At 45.4% G+C, this 26651-nt stretch overlaps 1 protein-coding gene across 1 annotated transcript in view; it reads right to left on the reverse strand.

The window, feature by feature from the left end:
* The window catches only part of LOC142200534 (Y+L amino acid transporter 2-like), a gene marked incomplete at its 5' end in the record, with an annotated part of 35677 nt that extends 9026 nt beyond the window's left edge, over positions 1 to 26651 (reverse strand). The window contains 5 exons of the mRNA XM_075270966.1: positions 11962 to 12065; positions 14421 to 14544; positions 22401 to 22545; positions 22853 to 22978; positions 26210 to 26651. Coding sequence (XP_075127067.1) covers positions 11962 to 12065; positions 14421 to 14544; positions 22401 to 22545; positions 22853 to 22978; positions 26210 to 26651 — 941 coding nt within the window. The remainder of the gene's footprint in view (positions 1 to 11961; positions 12066 to 14420; positions 14545 to 22400; positions 22546 to 22852; positions 22979 to 26209) is intronic.

Below are 26651 nucleotides of genomic sequence, written 5' to 3' on the forward strand. Positions count from 1 at the left end.
TGGAGGGAGCCTCTAAACAGCCCAGTTTGGGCAAATTCATGGTGGAGGGAGCCTCTAAAAACCCCCAGTTTGGACCAATTCATGGTGGAGGGAGCCTCTAAAAACCCCAGTTTGGACCAATTCATGGTGGAGGGAGCCTCTAAAAACCCCAGTTTGGACCAATTCATGGTGGAGGGAGCCTCTAAACAGCCCAGTTTGGGCAAATTCATGGTGGAGGGAGCCTCTAAACAGCCCAGTTTGGGCAAATTCATGGTGGAGGGAGCCTCTAAAAACCCCCAGTTTGGACCAATTCATGGTGGAGGGAGCCTCTAAAAACCCCAGTTTGGACCAATTCATGGTGGAGGGAGCCTCTAAATAGCCCAGTTTGGGCAAATTCATGGTGGAGGGAGCCTCTAAACAGCCCAGTTTGGGCAAATTCATGGTGGAGGGAGCCTCTAAAAACCCCAGTTTGGACCAATTCATGGTGGAGGGAGCCTCTAAAAACCCCAGTTTGGACCAATTCATGGTGGAGGGAGCCTCTAAACAGCCCAGTTTGGACCAATTCATGGTGGAGGGAGCCTCTAAAAACCCCAGTTTGGACCAATTCATGGTGGAGGGAGCCTCTAAACAGCCCAGTTTGGACCAATTCATGGTGGAGGGAGCCTCTAAAAACCCCAGTTTGGACCAATTCATGGTGGAGGGAGCCTCTAAACAGCCCAGTTTGGGCAAATTCATGGTGGAGGGAGCCTCTAAACAGCCCAGTTTGGGCAAATTCATGGTGGAGGGAGCCTCTAAAAACCCCAGTTTGGACCAATTCATGGTGGAGGGAGCCTCTAAAAACCCCAGTTTGGACCAATTCATGGTGGAGGGAGCCTCTAAAAACCCCAGTTTGGACCAATTCATGATGGAGGGAGCCTCTAAACAGCCCAGTTTTGACCAATACATGGTGGAGAGAGCCTCTAAAAACCCCAGTTTGGACCAATTCATGGTGGAGGGAGCCTCTAAACAGGCCAGTTTGGGCAAATTCATGGTGGAGGGAGCCTCTAAACAGGCCAGTTTGGGCAAATTCATGGTGGAGGGAGCCTCTAACCAGCCCAGTTTGGACCAATTCATGGTGGAGGGAGCCTCTAAAAACCCCAGTTTGAACCAATTCATGGTGGAGGGAGCCTCTAAACAGCCCAGTTTGGGCAAATTCATGGTGGAGGGAGCCTCTAAAAACCCCCAGTTTGGACCAATTCATGGTGGAGGGAGCCTCTAAAAACCCCAGTTTGGACCAATTCATGGTGGAGGGAGCCTCTAAACAGCTGAGTTTGGGACAAATTCATGGTGGAGGGAGCCTCTAAAAACCCCAGTTTGGACCAATTCATGGTGGAGGGAGCCTCTAAAAACCCCAGTTTGGACCAATTCATGGTGGAGGGAGCCTCTAAAAACCCCAGTTTGGACCAATTCATGGTGGAGGGAGCCTCTAAACAGCCCAGTTTGGGCAAATTCATGGTGGAGGGAGCCTCTAAAAACCCCCAGTTTGGACCAATTCATGGTGGAGGGAGCCTCTAAAAACCCCAGTTTGGACCAATTCATGGTGGAGGGAGCCTCTAAACAGCCCAGTTTGGACCAATTCATGGTGGAGGGAGCCTCTAAAAACCCCAGTTTGGACCAATTCATGGTGGAGGGAGCCTCTAAACAGCCCAGTTTGGACCAATTCATGGTGGAGGGAGCCTCTAAAAACCCCAGTTTGGACCAATTCATGGTGGAGGGAGCCTCTAAAAACCCCAGTTTGGACCAATTCATGATGGAGGGAGCCTCTAAACAGCCCAGTTTGGGCAAATTCATGGTGGAGGGAGCCTCTAAAAAACCCCAGTTTGGACCAATTCATGGTGGAGGGAGCCTCTAAAAACCCCAGTTTGGACCAATTCATGGTGGAGGGAGCCTCTAAACAGCCCAGTTTGGGCAAATTCATGGTGGAGGGAGCCTCTAAAAACCCCCAGTTTGGACCAATTCATGGTGGAGGGAGCCTCTAAAAACCCCAGTTTGGACCAATTCATGGTGGAGGGAGCCTCTAAACAGCTCAGTTTGGGCAAATTCATGGTGGAGGGAGCCTCTAAAAACCCCAGTTTGGACCAATTCATGGTGGAGGGAGCCTCTAAAAACCCCAGTTTGGACCAATTCATGGTGGAGGGAGCCTCTAAAAACCCCAGTTTGGACCAATTCATGGTGGAGGGAGCCTCTAAACAGCCCAGTTTGGGCAAATTCATGGTGGAGGGAGCCTCTAAAACCCCCCAGTTTGGACCAATTCATGGTGGAGGGAGCCTCTAAACAGCCCAGTTTGGGCAAATTCATGGTGGAGGGAGCCTCTAAAAACCCCCAGTTTGGACCAATTCATGGTGGAGGGAGCCTCTAAACAGCCCAGTTTGGGCAAATTCATGGTGGAGGGAGCCTCTAAAAACCCCAGTTTGGACCAATTCATGGTGGAGGGAGCCTCTAAAAACCCCAGTTTGGACCAATTCATGGTGGAGGGAGCCTCTAAACAGCCCAGTTTGGACCAATTCATGGTGGAGGGAGCCTCTAAAAACCCCAGTTTGGACCAATTCATGGTGGAGGGAGCCTCTAAACAGCCCAGTTTGGACCAATTCATGGTGGAGGGAGCCTCTAAAAACCCCAGTTTGGACCAATTCATGGTGGAGGGAGCCTCTAAACAGCCCAGTTTGGGCAAATTCATGGTGGAGGGAGCCTCTAAACAGCCCAGTTTGGGCAAATTCATGGTGGAGGGAGCCTCTAAAAACCCCAGTTTGGACCAATTCATGGTGGAGGGAGCCTCTAAAAACCCCAGTTTGGACCAATTCATGGTGGAGGGAGCCTCTAAAAACCCCAGTTTGGACCAATTCATGATGGAGGGAGCCTCTAAACAGCCCAGTTTTGACCAATACATGGTGGAGAGAGCCTCTAAAAACCCCAGTTTGGACCAATTCATGGTGGAGGGAGCCTCTAAACAGGCCAGTTTGGGCAAATTCATGGTGGAGGGAGCCTCTAAACAGGCCAGTTTGGGCAAATTCATGGTGGAGGGAGCCTCTAACCAGCCCAGTTTGGACCAATTCATGGTGGAGGGAGCCTCTAAAAACCCCAGTTTGAACCAATTCATGGTGGAGGGAGCCTCTAAACAGCCCAGTTTGGGCAAATTCATGGTGGAGGGAGCCTCTAAAAACCCCCAGTTTGGACCAATTCATGGTGGAGGGAGCCTCTAAAAACCCCAGTTTGGACCAATTCATGGTGGAGGGAGCCTCTAAACAGCTGAGTTTGGGACAAATTCATGGTGGAGGGAGCCTCTAAAAACCCCAGTTTGGACCAATTCATGGTGGAGGGAGCCTCTAAAAACCCCAGTTTGGACCAATTCATGGTGGAGGGAGCCTCTAAAAACCCCAGTTTGGACCAATTCATGGTGGAGGGAGCCTCTAAACAGCCCAGTTTGGGCAAATTCATGGTGGAGGGAGCCTCTAAAAACCCCCAGTTTGGACCAATTCATGGTGGAGGGAGCCTCTAAAAACCCCAGTTTGGACCAATTCATGGTGGAGGGAGCCTCTAAACAGCCCAGTTTGGGCAAATTCATGGTGGAGGGAGCCTCTAAACAGCCCAGTTTGGGCAAATTCATGGTGGAGGGAGCCTCTAAAAACCCCAGTTTGGACCAATTCATGGTGGAGGGAGCCTCTAAAAACCCCAGTTTGGACCAATTCATGGTGGAGGGAGCCTCTAAAAACCCCAGTTTGGACCAATTCATGATGGAGGGAGCCTCTAAACAGCCCAGTTTGGACCAATTCATGGTGGAGAGAGCCTCTAAAAACCCCAGTTTGGACCAATTCATGGTGGAGGGAGCCTCTAAACAGCCCAGTTTGGGCAAATTCATGGTGGAGGGAGCCTCTAAACAGCCCAGTTTGGGCAAATTCATGGTGGAGGGAGCCTCTAACCAGCCCAGTTTGGACCAATTCATGGTGGAGGGAGCCTCTAAAAACCCCAGTTTGGACCAATTCATGGTGGAGGGAGCCTCTAAACAGCCCAGTTTGGACCAATTCATGGTGGAGGGAGCCTCTAAAAACCCCAGTTTGGACCAATTCATGGTGGAGGGAGCCGCTAAACAGCCCAGTTTGGACCAATTCATGGTGGAGGGAGCCTCTAACCAGCAGAGTTGGTGGAAATCAGGGTGGAGGGAGCCTCTAACCAGCAGAGTTGTGGGAAAGCAGGGTGGAGGGAGCCTCTAACCAGCAGAGTTGGGGGAAATCAGGGTGCAGGGAGCCTAGTATTAGCAGAATTGTGCAACGCTTATGGTGGATGAGTATGAGGATGCGGAGGAATTGGAGAGGTTGAGTACAGACATGGAGTTTCATGTTGGGGTGCTTTACACAGGTGGGCCCAAAAATGAAGGCTCTATCCAGTGGTGGTTCATTTTTATCAAAGTGAGCCGGTCGGCACTCTCAGCTGACAGACGGGTGCGCTTGTCAGTGATGATGCCACCGGCTGCACTGAACACCCTCTCAGATAGGACGCTGGCGGCAGGACAGGACAGCACCTCCAAGGCATATAGGGCAAGTTCAAGCCACAGGTCCAACTTCGACACCCAATACGTGTAGGGCGCAGAGGGGTCGGAGAGGACAGGGCTGTGGTCGGAAAGGTATTCCCGCAACATGCGCCTATACTTCTCACGCCTGGTGACACTAGGACCCTCCGTGGCGGCACTTTGGCGAGGGGGTGCCATCAAGGTGTCCCAGACCTTAGACAGTGTGCCCCTCGTTTGTGTGGACCGGTGAGAACTTGGTTGCCTACTGGAGGAACTGCCCTCCCTGCCGCCAACGTCACATGCTGGAAACATCTCCATCATATTCTGCACCAATTGCCTGTGGCAAGCATTGATGCGATTGGCCCTCCCCTCTACCGGAATAAAAGACGAGATGTTGTTTTTATACCGGGGGTCAAGGATAGCAAAGATCCAGTACTGGTTGTCCTCCATGATTTTGACAATACGCTTGTCGGTTGTAAAGCACCCCAACATGAACTCAGCCATGTCTGCCACAGTGTTAGTTGGCATGACTCCTCTGGCCCCACCGGAAAGTTCAATCTCCATTTCCTCCTCATCCTCCATGTCTACCCATCCGCGCTGCAACAATGGGACGATTCGAAGTTGCCCGGAAGCCTCCTGTATCACCATCACATCATCGGACAACTCTTCTTCCTCCTCCTCCTCCTCCTCCTCCTCCTCCTCCTCCATTAAACGCAGTGAAGCGGACAGATGTGTGGACCTACTCTCCAGCTGTGACGGATCGGATGCTATCCCTAACTCCTCTGTGTGATCTGAGTTATCCCTGATGTCAATCAGGGATTCTCTCAGAACACACAAGAGCGGGATTGTAAGGCTCACCATCGCATCCTCAGAGCTCACCCTCCTTGTGGACTCCTCAAAGACCCGTAGGATGTCACAAAGGTCTCTCATCCATGGCCACTCATGGATGTGAAACTGAGGCAGCTGACTTTGTGGCACCCTAGGGTTTTGTAGCTGGTATTCCATCAAAGGTCTCTGCTGCTCAACCACTCTATTCAACATCTGAAACGTTGAGTTCCAGCGTGTGGGGACGTCGCACAAAAGCCGGTGTTGTGGCACATGCAGGCGTTGCTGGAGAGATTTTAAGCTAGCAGCGGCTACTGTCGACTTGCGAAAGTGGGCGCACATGCGCCGCACTTTCACCAGTAGCTCTGGAACATTGGGGTAGCTCTTTAGGAAACGTTGCACCACTAGGTTGAAGACGTGGGCCAGGCATGGAACATGTTGGAGTCCGGCAAGCTCCAGAGCTGCTACCAGGTTCCGGCCGTTATCACAAACGACCATGCCTGGGCCCAGGTGCAGCGGCTCAAACCATATTGCCGTCTCATCGAGGAGGGCATCCCTCACCTCGGAGGCAGTGTGCTGTCTGTCCCCCAAGCTGATCAGCTTCAGCACAGCCTGCTGACGTCTACCAACGCCAGTGCTGCAACGTTTCCAACTCGTAGCTGGGGTCAATCTAACAGCGGAGGAGGAGGCGGTGGCGGAGGAGGAGGCGGTGGCGGAGGAGGAGGCGGTAGAGGAGGAGGAGGAGGGGGGTGTTCTTCTCGTGTCCCTGCCAGGAATGTTAGGCGGGGAGACGAGGTACACCGGGCCAGTTTGGGAAGCAGTCCCAGCCTCAACTACATTCACCCAGTGTGCCGTCAGTGAAATGTAGCGTCCCTGTCCGCATGCACTTGTCCACGCGTCGGTGGTCAAGTGGACCTTTGTGCAAAGCGCGGAACTAAGGGCCCGCCTGATGTTGAGTGACACGTGCTGGTGCAAGGCGGGGACGGCACACCGGGAGAAGTAGTGACGGCTAGGGACGGCATAGCGAGGTGCCGCAGTTGCCATCAGGTCCAGGAAGGCGGGAGTTTCAACAAGCCGGAACGGCAACATCTCCTGGGCCAGCAGTTTAGCGATGTTGGCGTTCAAGGCTTGCGCGTGTGGGTGGTTAGCAGTGTATTTCTGCCGCCGCTCCAATGTCTGAGAGATGGTGGGTTGTTGTAAAGAAGCGCCTGATAGTGCCTTTGATGGTGCAGGAGAAGGAGATAAGACAGGAACAGGGTAGGATGAGGGAGAAGTCAACAAAGTGGCGGAGGCAGATGAAGTGGTGTCCTGGCTCGTCCTCTGGAGTGCATCGCCAGCACAGTCAGCAGTGGCAGTGGCAGAGGCAGAGGCAGTGGCAGAGGCAGTGGCAGTGGCGTGAACGGCAGGCGGCCTTTGTCCTGCCGTTGCTGCCTGCCACTGATTCCAGTGCTTGGATTCCAAATGACGGCGCATTGAAGTGGTGGACAGGTTGCTCTTCTCAGAGCCCCTAATCAATTTCGAGAGGCAAATTGTGCAGACAACACTATATCTGTCCTCGGCGCATTCCTTGAAAAAACTCCACACCTTCGAGAAACGTGCCCTCGAGGTGGGAGTTTTTCGGGGCTGGGTACGAACTGGAACATCTTGGGAGATTCCGGGTGTGGCCTGGCTTCGCCTAAGCTGCTGACCTCTGCCTCTGCCTCTAGCTACCCTTTTTGGTGCTGCACTTGCCTCAACATCCACACTACTTTCCCCGCTTGACATCCCCCCTGTCCAGGTCGGGTCAGTGTCCTCATCATCCACCACTTCCTCTTCCAACTCCTGTCTCATCTCCTCCTCCCGCACAATGCGCCGGTCAACTGGATGCCCTGACGGCAACTGCGTCACATCATCGTCGATGAGGGTGGGTTGCTGGTCATCCACCACCAAATCGAACGGAGATGGAGGAGACTCTAGTGTTTGAGCATCTGGACACAGATGCTCCTCTGTTAGGTTCATGGAATCGTGACGTGGAGAGGCAGGTTGAGGGACAATGAAAGGAGCGGAGAACAGCTCTGGGGAGCAGGGACAGTTGGGGTTATTGTTCTGTGAAGCTTGGGAATTTTGGGAGGAAGTAGGACAAGACTGTTGGGTAATAGGAGGAGAGGAGGCAGAGTCTGACTGGCTGCTGGACAATGTGCTGTAAGCGTTCTCTGACAGCCATTGCAAGACCTGTTCCTGGTTCTCGGGCCTACTAAGGTTTGTACCCTGCAGTTTAGTTAATGTGGCAAGCAACCCTGGCACTGTGGAGTGGCGCAATGCTTGCTGCCCCACAGGAGTAGGCACGGGACGCCCTGTGGCTTCACTGCTACCTTGCTCCCCAGAACCATTCCCCCGACCTCGCCCACGGCCTCGTCCACGTCCCTTTCCGGGAGCCTTGCGCATTTTGAATTCCCAGTTAGAAATTGGCACTATATACCAGTAGCAAAAATTGTGGGTGCACGTAACCCCAATATATTCTTTGAATTCCCAGTCAGACAATGGCACTATATACCAGTAGTAAAAATTGTGGGTGCACGTAACCCCAATATATTCTTTGAATTCCCAGTCAGACAATGGCACTGTATACCAGTAGTAAAAATTGTGGGTGCATGTAACCCCAATATATTCTTTGAATTCTCAGTCAGACAATGGCACTATATACCAGTAGCAAGAAATGAGGGTATTTATAACCCCAATATATTCTTTGAATTCCCAGTCAGACAATGGCACTGTATACCAGTAGTAAAAATTGTGGGTGCACGTAACCCCAATATATTCTTTGAATTACCAGTCAGAAACTGGCACTATATGGCAGTAGCAAGAAATGAGGGTATTTGTAACCCCAATATATTCTTTGAATTCCCAGTCAGAAACTGGCACTGTATACCAGTAGTAAAAATTGTGGGTGCACGTAACCCCAATATATTCTTTGAATTACCAGTCAGAAACTGGCACTATATGGCAGTAGCAAGAAATGAGGGTATTTGTAACCCCAATATATTCTTTGAATTCCCAGTCAGAAACTGGCACTGTATACCAGTAGTAAAAATTGTGGGTGCACGTAACCCCAATATATTCTTTGAATTCCCAGTCAGACAATGGCACTATATACCAGTAGCAAGAAATGAGGGTATTTATAACCCCAATATATTCTTTGAATTCCCAGTCAGACAATGGCACTGTATACCAGTAGTAAAAATTGTGGGTGCACGTAACCCCAATATATTCTTTGAATTACCAGTCAGAAACTGGCACTATATGGCAGTAGCAAGAAATGAGGGTATTTGTAACCCCAATATATTCTTTGAATTCCCAGTCAGAAACTGGCACTGTATACCAGTAGTAAAAATTGTGGGTGCACGTAACCCCAATATATTCTTTGAATTACCAGTCAGAAACTGGCACTATATGGCAGTAGCAAGAAATGAGGGTATTTGTAACCCCAATATATTCTTTGAATTCCCAGTCAGAAACTGGCACTGTATACCAGTAGTAAAAATTGTGGGTGCACGTAACCCCAATATATTCTTTGAATTCCCAGTCAGACAATGGCACTATATACCAGTAGCAAAAATTGTGGGTGTATATAGCCCCAATTCTATTGCTAGGGGACTTGCAGGGTATTTCTGAGGTGAAGGTGGGGGGGCACACCGTTGGAACGGTGATTTGGGGTGTATATATGGGGTATACGGGAATACACTGTCAGTGTGTTCCATTCAGGATCCTGGGAAAGCTGGGTTGCGGCGATTGAGCCCATCAGTGCCACGTTACACTGACAAGCTTCTCCCTGGAATTGAAGTTATATGTAAGCCCAATATATTCTTTGAATTCCCAGTGAGACAATGGCACTATATGGCAGTAGCAAAAATAGTGGGTGTATATAGCCCCAATTCTATTGCTAGGGGACTTGCAGGGTATTTCTGGGGTGAAGGTGGGGGGGCACACCGTTGGAACGGGTATCGGGGGTATATATCGGGTATACGGGAATACACTGACAGTGTATTCCATTCAGGATCCTGGGAAAGCTGGGTTGCGGCGATTGAGCCCGTCAGTGCCACGTTACACTGACAAGCTTCTCCCTGGAATTTAGCTCTTACAAGAGCTGTTGTGGTTGTCTTCTCCTTCCTATCCTAGCCTGTCCCTGCCTACCCAGAATCTAAGCCCTAGCTAGCTGGACGGAAACCTCCGTCCTCGGTGAATTGCAAGCTCAGAATGACGCGAACCTGGGCGGCGCTGTTCTTTTAAATTAGAGGTCACATGTTTTCGGCAGCCAATGGGTTTTGCCTACTTTTCTCAACGTCACCGGTGTCGTAGTTCCTGTCCCACCTACCCTGCGCTGTTATTGGAGCAAAAAAGGCGCCAGGGAAGGTGGGAGGGGAATCGAGTAATGGCGCACTTTACCACGCGGTGTTCGATTCGATTCGAACATGCCGAACAGCCTAATATCCGATCGAACATGAGTTCGATAGAACACTGTTCGCTCATCTCTAATACTTAACAAAAAAGTGTGAAACAACTGAAAATATGTCTTATATTCTAGGTTCTTCAAAATAGCCACCTTTTGCTTTGATTACTGCTTTGCACACTTTTGGCATTCTCTTGACCAACTTTTGTGTGGTCTAGTGCGGGTCTTGAGTAGCCCTCAGTCCAGATGTAAGTCCTTGGCTCATTACTGGGCCAGAAAAAGGCTGCAGATTCTGCATTCCAGGGCAGATCCACGGAGCGAAAGGAGTTTTATGATTCTGTCCAGTAACCCTGAGTCCGCTGAGACAAAGTCGTGCTTGTTTTGTTCGAGTGGCTGGAAGTAAGCCACACGTATAGTTAGGTTATCCGTTCTGTTTAGCTAGTGACTCAGACGAGCAAGTTTTTATTCTGTTTTTTCCGGAGATTAGGCTGTATTTTGTGTTGTTTATCTTGTGCCTGAAGTCAAGGTTTATATATTTTCCTGTTTTTTTCTAAATAAACCAGTTTGCTGCATATTTTGACCCTGTCTTGACTGTTTGGGTCTGCACCACTGCTTCTACCGAGTTAACTTCCCAACTGTAGAATCCTTACTAATATTATAAATGTGAAAGTTTGTGTGTTTGGATGTTTGAATGTTTGTGAGTTTGGATGTTTGTTTCTCAATCACAGTCAAACGGCTGAATGGATTGGTCTGAAATTTCACACAGAAGGAGACATGGGCTACTTGCCATCTTGCACAGTCCCCTGAACTCGCCACCGCGACCGGCTAAAGTTGTGTCCGGCTCCGCTGCAGGACCTGATATGACGTCAGCGCAGCAAGCCGGCGGGCTTCCTATTGGTGCACGCCGGTGTGTGGGCGGGCCGCGGGGACAGCACAGCGGCCCCATACATTGCCAGGGAAGAGTGGGCAGGGGCCAATCATCCAGTACGCGACGAACCTCATGGAGGCTGCCTGCAGCTTCAGCCTGCCGCTGCTATGCCAGCCGGGTGAACGGGGCTCGAAGCTGATGTAGTACGCGGCCGCACTACCACCCGTGCTGCGGACAGCACTCCATAGCCTGCCAAACAGCTGTCTGCGGAGGGACAATCTCATGCCGGCTGCTGTGCTTGACACCGCCCACCTGCCTCCCCAGAATGTACATGGTGAGTCAGCCTACACAGTCTCCACACCCTATACCCCCAGGACCCTAGGCCGTGGGGGGGGGGGGGGGGGGGCGGGATCGCTGCTGCCAGGGGGGAAAATGGAGGGGGGAGGGGTACGCCAAGGGTCACGGGGGAGGAGCACAGGGGGGAAGAGGCCAAGGGTCACGGGGGGTGGAAGGGGGTGCCAGCCTCACCGAGGGAGGAAGTGGGGATCGGGCTCGTGAGGGGTTGGCGTGGAAAGCCGGCCTCACAGTTGGGGGGGAAGCACGGGGTTGCGGAGTCCCATTTGGGAGAGAGGGAGGTTGGGAGGCCGGGGGCGCCTTTCAGGAGGTCAAGGCAAGTCGGGGTGGCGAGTGAGGTGTGCGAGGTGGCAGTGGAAGCGGGATCCAGGTCACCCGTAGGGCAAAATGGGGGGACTGGGTAGGGCAGGAGGGGGTGGCGTGGCCCGCACTGCAGGTGTCTTGCCTAGGGGGGAAGGGGGCCGCGGACAAAGTCGCGGTTATTGCTAGTATATATATATGTATATATATGTATATATATATATATGTGTGTGTGTGTGTAATATATATATATATATATATATATATATATTACATATATATATATATATATATATATATATATATATACAGTATAGAGCCTATGGGTGGTCCACAAGTGATTAAGTGGACTGCTGTCAGCTGGGCAGTCCGTGCCTTACTTCTCTGGCATAGAACCGCCCATCTTACATAGTTAGCATAATTATACCTGCTACTAATAGAATGATTGCTTGGGAATGGTCATTGCTAGAGAAAATTTCCAACAGTGCCAGAATTTGTGAAGCAGCGAAGGAGGGATGACATGAGTTGGAGTTGGTGAAAGTTGCGAAAGGTTCTCTTTAAATTTCCCTCATTGTGAGCTACGTGAAACTGCATCAATTTAGCACTGAACTCTAGACTGCCTGATAGTATAAGCTGTTTTCAGATCTTTTTCTGGTATTAACTCACCTTGATGATGAAATGATTACTGAGTTTAATCCACCCCAACATGACATAGCCACTGATATTGGAATAAACCACTTTACAAATCCAAGAACTCTCTCAGCAAAAGTCTAAATAAATAAATAAATAAATAAATAAATAAACACAATATTAACTTGGGTAATCATTTGAAGAGTAGCTGAAAACCTTAAAATATACATTTTACACTATTTCTTTGTTGGCTGAAAGCTTCTCTAGATTGCAACCAGGTACACAATTAGGACTCTCATAGATAAACCTATTTCTTCCATGTGAGCATCCTTATTACAGCTCTGCATCCTGGGCTGACCATGGGTCTCCTGAACTGAACTTAGAGAATCATAGATCCATATAATGCTGTGAGTTCAGGTCAGCAGCTACTGTATGTTCCCTTTAAGCCTGGGCAGCAAGAGTGTAGTGGTTATGGAGCTGGGCAACATCAAAGACATTGCAGAACCGTAAAATGCTGTAATCCAATTGACCTGCAAGTAAATGTCAAGATAATATTTTTGCTGAATAGGGAACGGGATAAAATCAAAACCCAAAAACATATTTTATAGATGTGTGGTGCATTTTTGTTCCTCTATTTGCCATGGTTTTACAATGTGCATATGTGTTAGCTGCAGTCATATGTAATATCACAGATATCACTGCGATATCTGTCTGCAAACAAGTTGATGAGAGCAACGAACAATATGGTAGTATGAACCTAGTCTAAGGCCACAATCACACATCTGGCCTGCTACTCAAGGACAGAACTCCACCCTGCTCATTTGTGGGCGGTGTGCTATCTGAGGTTGATATCAATTTTTCGTTTTAGTTTCTATATTTAGTATGTCTGTGGGTTTGTGAAAAATGTATGACACTTGAATGTCATCCATTTTTTTACACAGAAGCATAGACTTTTATTGATGTGATGTTGTGCTTCAGTTCTTTAACAAACATCAGAATAAACACATTGAAATTAATGGGTACATACAGTATGGTACCTGCGAAAAATGTGGAAGCCACACGTATATGACATGCTGACATGTGGAAAAGGATTTAATAGAGTCTGGACTCTCATTCTGTTACTGCAAACTCGACATTAACACAAAGTAAGATTGGTGCATTGTCTGCCTACTGTTGCTTGCTTCTTTCCTGGACTGAGAAAAGAGAGGCTCCATAACTGAAGAATAAAAATGTCTCTGTTGCCTGTGTGAGTGCACACCCTATCATCTGACCTGGACGGGGGCTCTCAGGAAGATGTGTGATCCTCACCTTATAGGGAACACTGGTCAGCAGACCTTATGTCTTGCTGGGATGCAAATCTGTAAGAATAACACCCATATGCAGAGGCAATACATGTGTCTGTGAGATCCCTTAACCCGCCATTCATTTGATGGTTGATTAAAGGGATTCTACCACTAAAACACATTTTTTTCTAGTTACCACATCGGAATAGCCTTTAAAAAGGCTATTCGTCTCTTACCTGTGGAAGTGCTCTCCGCCGCGCCGTTCGTTCAAAATACCGGTTTGTACCGGTATGCTAATTAGTTCTCTCGCAGCGCTGGGGGCGTCCCCATCGCAGGAGCAGCGATGTGGGCGTCCCCATTGCAGCTCGAAAACCGACCGCAGCGCCACCTCTCTGGTCTTCGGTGTCCTCCCCTTGCTCTGTCGGACGCCTGCGCAGTATGCTCTGTTTGGCGGAGATTGCCGAACGTACTGCGCATGCGCGAAATTGCGGTCCCAGCCATAGTGCGGGCACCGCAATTTCGCGCATGCGCAGTACGTTCGGCAATCTTCGCCGAACAGAGCATACTGCGCAGGCGTCTGACAGACTCTGAAGAAGCAAGGGGAGGATACAGAAGACCAGAGAGGCGGCGCTGCGGTCGGTTTTCGAGCTGCAATGGGGACGCCCCCATCGCTGCTCCTGCGATGGGGACGCCCCCAGCGCTGCGAGAGAACTAATTAGCATACCGGTACAAACCGGTATTTTGAACGAACGGCGCGCACTTCCACAGGTAAGAGACGAATAGCCTTTTTAAAGGCTATTCCGACGTGGTAACTAGAAAAAAATGTGTTTTAGTGGTAGAATCCCTTTAATGGCCTTTTACATGGGCCGTTCATTGAGAACAAGCATTCTTACGAACGCTTGTCTGGCCATGTCCTCTTAGATGGGAAGATTTCTGCATGGTAGGAGCATGGATACACAATATAGCAAGTCAATTGGTGCTCTTCTAGGTGGCCTTTAACACAGTCTGATGCAAACTATACGGAGAGGAACTATTGTTAGATTGTTCGATCCCTGCGTAGTTATACAAATTGCTGCCAGTATTTTCCCTCTTTACGCAGAGATGCCAAAAACATTATTTTCTGGCTTGCATAAAACAAGATATCAGGTGTCAAATAAGCAGGACCTATTACATGAGTCAATGAACAGGAATGTTCCTGTGAACCAGACGTACCACAGCTACTGCACTACTGTCCATGATGGTGTTCAGATCTAACTCAGTGTAGTATGCAATGTTTGTCATTACATAGATAACAGTCACCAGTGGCATGGATATCACCATAGATAATGGCAGGTTTCTGAAACAAAAAAAAAAGGTTTAAATGTAATGTGACAGATAAAACTGCAAAATACATTCATTGACCAATGAAATCAATTGCAAATGCTTAAAGGGGTTTTCCAGGCAAAAAAATAATTTTTCAAAAAAGGTTTGTTAGTGCTATTAATAGGTTAATAAGTGGACCCAAATACCTTTAGCAGTGTTTTGAGTGATTTCTGGGTTTCTCTGTGAGCTCCTGGCATCTTCTGCGTTTGTTTACAAGGGCATCTTCCTTTTCTGCTTTTCTACAACTACCATGATGCCATGGGCCACTCAGAGCTGACTCACACAACCTCCCTCTCTCACTCTCTTCCCCCTCCCTTTCTCACTCACACCCCCTCCCTGTTTCCCTAGCTAGCCCACCCACTACTAGCCCTTCCTAACTAACTCAACCCCCCTCAACTTCACCCCACCCCATTATGCTTACCTATCTTCTGATCTGGACCTTCTGAGCATGGGATATCACTTCTACTGGGTGGCTGGCAGCTGCTCTTCTTAAAGTCATCCTGCTGTTCACGCCTGTGCAATAGAGCTGAGGGGCCAGCTACTGTGCAGGCTCTATTGCCCGGCAGAAGTGATGTCCCATGTCTAGAGGTCCCAAACTGGAAGACAGGTAAGTATGATTGGGTGGAGTGGGGTGGGTTAGTATACGTGATGTTCCGTTTCCACCTTCTGGAAACGGAATGTCAATGGAAAATCGGGAAATGTGCATGAGGCGGTAATATGACTGCCATGGCGATCTAGGTAAATATAGATTTTTGGTAGCCAAAGTAATTTAGAAGGTATTTAGAAGGTAGGTAGGGGGTGGGTAGCTTACATTAGAAATAACTATTTATTCTGGACAACCCCTTTAAATAACGCCTGCATGTCACTGTTGTATTTCTATTGTTCTAGTACAGATGATTCCACCTGTAGCTAGGCTCATATAGCTTTTGCGGGTGAGATGGATGTACAGATAAGATGACACCAGAGGAACTTGTGTGAAAATGCAATGGCACAACACAATATTATTGTCACATATGACAATTACAAACATTTGAAATGAGCTTTTCTCACCAAGGGACTCAAAGCACATGGAGCGTTGTGGAGTTGGAGAGTTAGTGGCAGCCATACAGGCGCTCATCCCCAACATCACAAGGGTCAGTTGTTTAACAGAAAATCTATTCACTTATTAGTATATTGTGTGGTATGTGGGAGGAAACCCATACAAACACAGGGACAACATACAAATGCAGATATTGCACTTGGTCAGAGTCTTGGTCAGGACCTCTGTGCTGCATGGCAATAGTAAACCACTGAGCTACCATGCTGCGCCACAAAAATATTGAATTTAGGTCTTGGAGTGAATGATAGGATCCAATATTCACACCTTAACCATGCAAGTTAAAGAATGTAACTTACTATCTTTTCTTCTAATGTTTACTGTATCTAATATCTTCTACTGGCACAGCAATAGATAAAGCAGCTCTAAATTCTTGATCACACTTGACTTTTCATGCTTCAAGTGGAGCTAGGCTTTAAGTAAAATTATATTTTCTTTGAGATATATTCTGAGGATCAAATTTCCATGCTAGATGCAGTATGCTGTAACATACAAGTGTAACCTCGGGCTCTAAGCACCATCTAGTGGTAGCTATTTGCTCTACAGCGCCTCATTCATTTCATACACATAAGAATATTACAAAAATGTACAAATTCATTTTTCATATGTAGTAGGCCGAGGTGGGTGCTTCTTTTAGGCTATATTCACATGTGTCGAAGACTCCTTTTAAGGTCCATCAATATCTTGTTTTCCCTGGCAAAATCACAAAGAAAAAAGCAGATACTCAACGAATATCATTATAGTTAATAGGAACATGGGAAGAATATGCAAATCTGACTTCCATGATGTAATTAGGGTGACAGTGCCTCAAGTATGCACACCAATAGAGGGCACTGACTGAGAATGTGCAAGTCTGTCTTCCATGATGTAATTAGGAAGACAGAGTCTCAGTCAGACACACCTATAGAGGGTGCTCCCTTTAACATCATGCCGACCTTCTCAGAGGCCTTTGTTTGCAATGATGTTGGGATTATACCAGATACAGTCTTCTCAGCCACTGTTTCGATGTATCTCATCAGCTTGGCGCAGAGAAGACTGACCTGGCAGAGGTGAGTGGCTTAGACAGGGTTGAGGTGATATTGTCACTCCATAAGGAGAGAACCACCATTAAGGTGTGTGGAGTCTTATTAAGCCATGAGCGCTCCACTGAGCCAAGCTGATGAGATGCAAATACATCAAAACAGCTAGGCCTCTGAGAAGGTCGGCATGATGTTAAAGGGAGCGCCCTCTATAGGTTTGTTTGACTGAGACTCTGTCTTCCTAATTACATCATGGAAGATAGACCTGCACATTCTCAGTCAGCGCCCTCTATTGGTGTGCATACTTAAGGCACTGACATCCTAATAACATCATGGAAGTCAGATTTGCATATTCTTCCATGTTCCTTTGCACAGTGGAGTGCTCATGGCTTAATAAGACTCCACACACCTTAATGGTGGTTCTCTCCTTATGGAGTAACGATATCCCCTCAATATAGTTAATAGGGTCAATAGTTGTCTGTCATTAAATGGATCCATTTTAATATTTTGTCCATTTTCCTGTTCTTATGACAGAATGGAAAAAATGGTGTAAAACGAGTCAGATGTAAATACTGTATACCCTTACACTAGTAAATTAAGCAGGCAATGACAGGGAACAGGTAAATCAATTCCAAATCATTACCAGTTCATTTGTTAAATTCACATACAGCCATCATTGCTGCTGTATAGGGATGAAAAAATTGTTCTTCCCCATGTCATTTACATTTGTTGACAGCAAATATCTCTGTCTACACATGGTGATATGTTGCAGACAAATGAGAATTTTTTATGTTGCATAAAAGATACAATTCCCTTAGTGATGGTTTGGAATCTTCTGGGTAAAGCTAATTTCTCATTAGTAAAACATAATATTATTCCCAGAGTCCCCATTACATTTGTTTAAGCTGGTACAATTTATGGGGTATTGCTTTGGGATATAGGATTAATAATAATTTAGATTGTGATCCCTACTTGGGGTAGTGAGTATATGACAATGTTTGTAAAGCGCTCTGGAGTACGTTGGTGCTATAGAAGCAAAATAAAACAAATACATATTTTCGAGTCATTTTAGAATGGGATGCTGATGTTACATTTGCTCCCAGGCCTCAGTACCTCTGCCACATGAGTATAACTAGATCATACATTTTACATAGTAGTTGGGAGTCCTGTGACAGATTTTTGGAGCTCAGGAGCTTCAAGGAAATACCCGGATACATAGGAAAATGTATATTAAAGGTCACTGACATCACAATAAGATCTCATCTCCAATGACAAAATATATGTTACTTATTTATTTGTATTTCTTCTCAGTTAACCAATGGTTGGAATACGGACGTGTGTAACCGAGGGAACTTAAGTATTTGGCCTAATGGTGGTAGGCAGCTTCGCCAACCATCCAAATGTTTATTAGCAATTTGTATAAAAACTATATATATTTTACGATAAAAACTGCATATTAAATATTATAAACTAGACATATAAATTACTAGAATCTACTAGAATTTTTTTGTTTTCCAAGTTGTCCCCTAACATTATGGCGTTAGGTAGGAGATAGTGTTACTAACCTTACATTTTTTGTCTTACTCAACTAGACAGGACCATCTAACATGTCCTAACACCATTATGGGCCAACTAGCATGCATTGCCTTACCGTATATTCAGAATTCACCACATACTATACTGTATATGTCCTGTTTCAAATCTAGTACATCCTCATCCTTTATTGTACTTTTTTAATTAGTAACTAGAGATGAACGAGTAGTATTCGATCGAGTAGGTATTCGATCGAATACTACAGTATTCGAAATACTCGTACTTGATCGAGTACCACTCGCTATTTGAATGGAAAAATTCGATGCAGAACCAGCGTTGATTGGCCTTCTCAACGTTGATTGGCCAATCAACGCTGGTTCTTCTCCTACCTTTAGAAGTCTTCTCCGTGCAGCGTCCCCGCGGCGTCTTCCGGCTCTGAATTCACTCTGCCAGACACCGGGCCCGGGCAGAGCCGACTGCGCATGTCCGCACTACAAGAAAATGGCCGCTTACAGTCAAAGCGGCCATTTTCTTGTAGCGCGGGAATGCGCAGTCAGCTCTGCCCAGGCCCGATGCCTGGCAGAGTGAATTCAGAGCCGGAAGGTGCCGTGGGGACGCTGCACGGAGAAGACTTCTAAAGGTAGGAGAAGAACCAGCGTTGATTGGCCGACTGTATAGCATTCGGCCAATCAACGCTGGTTCTGCATCGAATTTTTCCATTCAAATAGCGAGTGGTACTCGATCAAGTACGAGTATTTCGAATACTGTAGTATTCGATCGAATAACTACTCCAGCCCAACCCTCACTTGTGGACTTGGTAAGTTCTATTTGATCGAATGTTGCCTACCCCTGAAACAAGCATTTTCCCCCATAGAGTATAATAGGATTTGATATTCGATTCGAGTAGTCGAATATTGAGGGGCTACTCAAAACGAATATCGAATATCGAACATTTTACTGTTCGCTCATCTCTACTAGTAACCTTATATTTAAATATAAAGTTACTGGTGAAAAAAGTGAGGTGAAATATAGGGCTGTTTTTAAATACATTTTATAAAGTCATACATTGTTACTCTTGTTGGAGGTAATTTGTACAAAAAATAAAAAAGAGAAAAAATCAATTTTTAAATTTGAAACTTCACACTACTATATAATATTTGGTTGCTTTTGTATATAATATGTTTACTCTTGGGTCTTGATATCCCGTGAGACCATAAGATAACTCTGTAACTCATGTACAGGTGAATACAGCCGTGCGGTGACATTTGTTATATATACAACTGATGTGGAAAGACCCAACAGCCCTGCAACTCCGAGGGAGCACCTGTTGATAACTTAATCTCCAATAATTGCAATGACATTGCTGCTACCACACATTGCTTAATAAACTGGAGTATATCCCTTAGGATAAGAAATAAATACCTGTAAAGTGGGAGTCTGATCGCTGAGACCCCAATGATCCCAAGAATGGAGGGTCATTTTCCCCTGCTACATAGATAGGTTGACTGGAATTGTGGCTGGTGGTTGACAGAACTCCCATTCACTTCAGTGGGAGCAACAGAGATATCTGAAGTGAAGCAGAGTACTCAGCTGTCTCCAGCGTTCCAATAATTGGGAGTGCCGTCCACCATCAGTCACCTCTAATATGCAGCAGGGGCGGGGGAAGAACAACCTCATTCTCGGGATTGGTTGGGGTCTCAGGAGTCCAATAGATAAAGGATAAATATCCATTGTGGCATAAAATAGCTATAGCTAGCCAACAAATACTGTACAATTAAATGTTACTTCTTACAATATAAAGTATGAATGCACTAAAGAAAAAGGAAAAAAGGTAGTCATCTGTTGAACTCTACAATAACTTGGCAAAAAAAGAGTGAAACTGCTGGCAGACCTAAAACTGACACATAGGTCAGAGCATTCTGGAATTTCTATTTACTGTACCACAAAAAAAAGCAAATATTGTAACTCGGTCAACTTGTTCTGAAAGTTACTTTACCCTTTAGAAGTAAGGATATTTTACTACTACTGCATTGTAGCTCAGTCATCAGAGTCGTGTTGATAAATAGCGTTAGGCTAAGACCCCACAAAGTGGGCTGCAGCAAAAAAGTGGCGGCAATGAATTATGGTTTGTCCTGCAGCGATATCACAGAAGGTCCGCAGCGGTTTCCATATGGTAAACGCTTTACTGTTGGGAAGCAGCTCAGGTCTTTGTCTGCCAATAGCTAAGCATCAGTGAAGTTCACAGGGGCTTGCATATAACCAAAGGACCACCATGATGGCTTTGTCATGTAATCCGGGACTTACAAGTTGATGGATTGAGGTCAGAATACTGAATATTGTACATTCAGTGAGTATCCTCTGCTTAGGTTGAAATATATAAAGAGTGTATACATAAAAATGCTTTAACAATAACACCCCAAAGCATAAAAAGTCTCAAATTTTTTTGTGTAAACCATAATTTTGAGCAAACAATCGTTATATTTAGTTTTTTGCGCCAGCTTCACCCAAAAAGTGGGCATTGCAATGGTGCACAGGGTGCATAAATGATAATGGAATTCATTAACCTCCATGCGCACACCGAATCAATGATGTATTATTAAAACTGGCCTTAATAACACCATTCTTCATAAATCTGTCCCTGTGAGTTTCGATGATTTGGAAGGTTACTGCTGACAGACTCCTTTTAAGTGGGGATTTAATGTATTCTGCTGTGTGGATGTCCTAAACATATTTGTAATCACTATTATAATACAGTAATAATTATATTATTACATAATAAATATTTGATAACAATTTATGTAAAATGAGTGTATGAGTTATAGACGCACTTTAAGAATTCATTCATTGTAGCTCTAAAAATTGTAATTATATGTAGATACAGTATATGTAAAAATTCATATAAAACATTTGACATATTTTAATAAGCACATACACTCACCGGCCACTTTATTAGGTACACCATGCTAGTAACGGGTTGGACCCCCTTTTGCCTTCAGAACTGCCTCAATTCTTCGTGGCATAGATTCAACAAGGTGCTGGAAGCATTCCTCAGAGATTTTGGTCCATATTGACATGATGGCATCACACAGTTGCCGCAGATTTGTCGGCTGCACATCCATGATGCGAATCTCCCGTTCCACCACATCCCAAAGATGCTCTATTGGATTGAGATCTGGTGACTGTGGAGGCCATTGGAGTACAGTGAACTCATTGTCATGTTCAAGAAACCAGTCTGAGATGATTCCAGCTTTATGACATGGCGCATTATCCTGCTGAAAGTAGCCATCAGATGTTGGGTACATTGTGGTCATAAAGGGATGGACATGGTCAGCAACAATACTCAGGTAGGCTTTGGCGTTGCAACGATGCTCAATTGGTACCAAGGGGCCCAAAGAGTGCCAAGAAAATATTCCCCACACCATGACACCACCACCACCAGCCTGAACCGTTGATACAAGGCAGGATGGATCCATGCTTTCATGTTGTTGACGCCAAATTCTGACCCTACCATCCGAATGTCGCAGCAGAAATCGAGACTCATCAGACCAGGCAACGTTTTTCCAATCTTCAATTGTCCAATTTCGATGAGCTTGTGCAAATTGTAGCCTCAGTTTCCTGTTCTTAGCTGAATGGAGTGGCACCCGGTGTGGTCTTCTGCTGCTGTAGCCCATCTGCCTCAAAGTTCGACGTACTGTGCGTTCAGAGATGCTCTTCTGGCTACCTTGGTTGTAACGGGTGGCTATTTGAGTCACTGTTGCCTTTCTATCAGCTCGAACCAGTCTGGCCATTCTCCTCTGACCTCTGGCATCAACAACGCATTTCCGCCCACAGAACTGCCGCTCACTGGATGTTTTTTCTTTTTCGGACCATTCTCTGTAAACCCTAGAGATGGTTGTGCGTGAAAATCCCAGTAGATCAGCAGTTTCTGAAATACTCAGACCAGCCCTTCTGGCACCAACAACCATGCCACGTTCAAAGGCACTCAAATCACCTTTCTTCCCCATACTGATGCTTGGTTTGAACTGCAGGAGATTGTCTTGACCATGTCTACATGCCTAAATGCACTGAGTTGCCGCCATGTGATTGGCTGATTAGAAATTAAGTGTTAACGAGCAGTTGGACAGGTGTACCTAATAAAGTGGCCGGTGAGTGTATATATTCACCTTTAAGCACATACTTTACCTCTTTGGATTTTTCATTTCTTCTGTTACATAATTGATACAATCCCACCCAGAAAAGGAATACAAAGCTGAATAGAAAGCCATTGTTAATGACCCGATATCAGTTTTAGAGCCTTCAAATGATCTTTCAAGATTGTAAGTGTTACCTAGAATGGAACGATAAAAGGGGTAGACATATGTATGACTTTATTTTCGCCAATATATTTATGATATCAGTAATGTAGCATTACAACTGAATGAACTGGCCATACAGCAGACAAAGAGAAATATAATGAGAAATAACATTCTAAGCCTCTGTGTGCAGTTGGTTGGCATATGGCATACAGAGGAGCCTTACACCATAGAGAAGCCTGTGGCCTATAGCCTTTGTTTAAATAAAAAATAATGCTGCTTCTCAGGCCCATAAATACAGTTTGATCACACTTTGCAAGAAATGTATCCATCATTACTTACCCTGACATAATCTGACAAGTCCTGCAATGATAATGATGACCAGAGCTAAGACTTTGGCGAATGTTGCCAGCACTTGGAGGGTGGCTCCCCATTTCACTTTTGCACAATTCACCGCTGTTAAAAATGCTACAAAACAGATAGTCATTAGAAGACAGTTCACATTCTGTATAAGAAAAAAAGAACATCTGACAATTAACCCCCTCAACACACTTTTTTTTAGCACCATCATATTCTGCAGAACTTTTACAAGACTGTCAGTCACTGTCTCATATAGGGCTCACAATCTATATTCCCTATCAGTGTGTTTTTGGAGTGTGGGAGGAAACCCACACAAACTCCTTGCAGATGTTGTTTTCAGCAGAATTCGAACCCAGGACTCCAGCGTTGCACGGCTGCAGTGCTAACCACTGATCTACCATACTGCCCTTATAGTGAGAGCATTGCAACGCTTTAACAGGTGATTTTGAAATTGTTTATGCATAAAACATTATACTTCATGTTAGAGGTACATTTTGGTCAATGTGTTTTATTTTTATTAATGAAAAATAGGAAATTTGGTCAAACTTTCAAATTTTCAAAATTTTTAATTATCTGCTTTTCAACCAGATAGTCATATCACCCAAATAAGTCCATGAATATTATGTACAATAATTGTAAATTCTGTAATTTTTTTAGGATCTTAAACAGCAATTTTCCTAATTTTTTAAGAAACTTTCCAAAACCAAATTTTTAAGAAAGACTACCAGTAATTCAGTTTTCAAAGGGCCTTGAAAGCCTTCTATATTGCATACTCTCATAATGCACCCCTTTTTAAACATGTGAGCTACTTATAAAATGACCAAATCAAAAGATCTACTACCCACTTCTTGTGGGCGGGGCCTGTGGGCGGGGCCTGGACCGCAGCATTGTCAGATTGATATTGGATCCTGGAGAGGTAAGTAACATTGTTTATTATGTTCTCTCACCTCCCCTGGGGCTCTGATTATTAAACTCGGGGTCTGAAAAGATCCCTGAATATAATATTAGAGGTAGTGGGATCGTGGCCTGGCCCGGGACCTATTCACTGCCGGCCTCCGTGACCTATAGCACAAGGGGAAGCGAACAGGTCCAGGGAGATTGGTAAATAGGCCGCTACCTGCTGGGGGATACTCCAGCAGGTAGCGGCCTATTATAAAGCAAACAAACATAAAATTCTCATACTTACCGACCTCGATGCTTCTGCTACTCCCGCGGCCACCTCCGCATCGTTTTCTCCTGGCAGACATCTGCGTATCAGCGTAGTCAGCGTGATTACACCACCTATGCTGAAACGTAGACATCTGAACCAGTGCAAGGAGAGCGGCAGCTTTCCTGCGCTGATTCGAACAAAAAAAAGTAAAAATAAATAAATAAAAAATGTCATGCGAGCGACCCATACGTCCTTTGCAATTGACCGGTAGATCGTGATTGACGTTTTGGGTACCCCTGATTTAGGCTAAAGCCCCACATTGCGGAATACAGTTAAAAAATTATGCAATTCCAATAAGTCCATACAATTATGCAATGTTTTTCAGAGCTTTTTTTGCTGCATTTTTTGCATGTTTTTTTCTTCTCACATTAAATTTATAGGGAGAACACAAGGTAAAATGCACATAATGCGTTTTTCAAAAACATGTGCCTTTTTGAAATCGCAACTTTTCTGCAGCTTTTTTTTTCCCCACAATGTGTGCATGGGGTTAACCAGAATGTCATTCACTTTGCTGGTACTGTAAAAGGCACAGTTTTTCTGCTGTGTTACTGCATCGTAGCGTCTTAGGAAGTTTGTTCATTCCTGTGAAATGCTTAAAGAATTAACATAAAATTGAGATGAAATTTCCAGTACAGTGGAACACCTCAAGAAATGACCCCATTTTAGAAAGTAGAACCCTCAAGGGATTTATCAAGGGGTATAGTAAGCATTTTGACCCCACTGTGGTTTCAGTGAAGTTTTTAATGTTGGGGTGTAAAAATAAAAAAATACTTATTTTTTGGGGTAGAAGACTTTGCCAAAATAATTTTCAGGTACCATGTCGCTTTTGCAGAGCTGCAGAGGTACCAAAACAGTGGAACACCCCAAAAGTGACTTCATATACACCTAAGGGGAAATGCATTTGGGCGCAACAAATCCAGGGGCAACTGCTGCCTCAGGCCTGCGACACCTAGTGGGGGGTGGGTGTCTCAGAGTCACTAGATGATGACAACACGATGAAAATTGTGTCATCCTCACTACCGAGCTCTGGATGAGGCATACACCATCATTGCTTTTGAATCAATGCATGTGACCTTTTGGATATTTATGGTATATATATACAGTGGTGTAAAGTGTGTGCACCAAATGGGAATAAAACTTTTGTCCCAAAAATTAAGAGGTATAATATTTGTGCTCCAATGAGAACGATTGGCTGAAACTCTGTTCTCCAAATGCCTTGGTGCAGAAAGGAGTCAGTTGGAGTGCGGGCGACAGTGCCGATCCCACAAACGCTGACCAACCCTAGCGATCATAGGGCCAAGACCAATACAACTGATTAACTATTGTAGATGATGCAGCCATCACTGCCCAGTCACTGTGTCAAATGATCCAAGCCATGCTGTAATAGTATGGAATGGTGCACTAAGTCACCGAGTTACATACCATACTATTATGGCATGGTTTGCCGATAGGTTATTATTACAGATATTGTCATCATTGTCAAAGTGCTGCAGAGTATGTTGGAGCTATACATGCAAGAGAAGTAATAAATAACTAATAAAGTGACAGGCCTTATTATTACACTTTTACTTTTGATTGGTAATAGCATCTTGGACAAGTAACATTATCCACAGATAAGTGGAAAGATAAGAAGAAACTTGTAAGAAGCCAATAGTTATCCTCAGTTATCATTTGGAGGTGGTGCGCGTTTTGTACACTTGGACCACTGTAACTACCTGCATTATACAGTACTGTAGCTGTTAGTATTATGGGGTTTGTCTGTATGTGTCTCTTATGTAGGCACTATGACTGAAGGAATTGTTTGGTTCTTGGCACTCTAGATGGAGTCACTTTATCTGGTCCTTTAATGGAGGTACTCTGGCATTCTGTTATTGGCTTGCTATGGATAGCAGTGTTATTAAGGTATCTGGGCTGAATTTCCCTATGGTGGGACTATTAAAGGATTATTTTATCTTATCGTATCGTATTATGATTATTATGGGGGTGCTTTCCAGGTGGGTAACTTAATATAATATGGCTAAATATTCTAAGTGTGGATCTAACCATTTGGTGCTAACAGTAGTCCCAAAGATATCATACAGTATATTGTACATTGTTTACAAAAATAGTGAAATTTTTGAGATACTCACCCACACATATTACTGAAAGTAGGAAGACTGCAGATTGAGGTTGAGAACAGGTAGGAAAAAATGGCTCAATCATATATTGGGCAAATGTCACTGCAAGAATAGCTTGACTGGCTGGATAAATTATTAGCATGTTAGTCCACAAGTTTAGGAAGGCCAAAAATCCACCAAATGACTCTTTTATATAAATGTAACTTGCGCCTGATTTTGTGATTGTGGTACCCAGCTCAGCATAGCACAGAGCTCCAATCACAGAGAAGAGCCCCCCTAGGACCCAAATGATCAAGGACAATCCATAAGAGCCGCTGTACATTAAAACTCCCTTCGGTGACACAAATATTCCCGCACCAATGGTATTTCCAATGACCAAACTAACTCCATGTAGAAGAGAGATTTCTGTCTTCAATTTTACAGAGTTTGTCGAAATATCTTGGTTGCTCTCCAT

Source organism: Leptodactylus fuscus, chromosome 4, assembly GCF_031893055.1.
Source record: "Leptodactylus fuscus isolate aLepFus1 chromosome 4, aLepFus1.hap2, whole genome shotgun sequence".
NCBI classification, from domain to species: Eukaryota; Metazoa; Chordata; class Amphibia; order Anura; family Leptodactylidae; genus Leptodactylus; species Leptodactylus fuscus.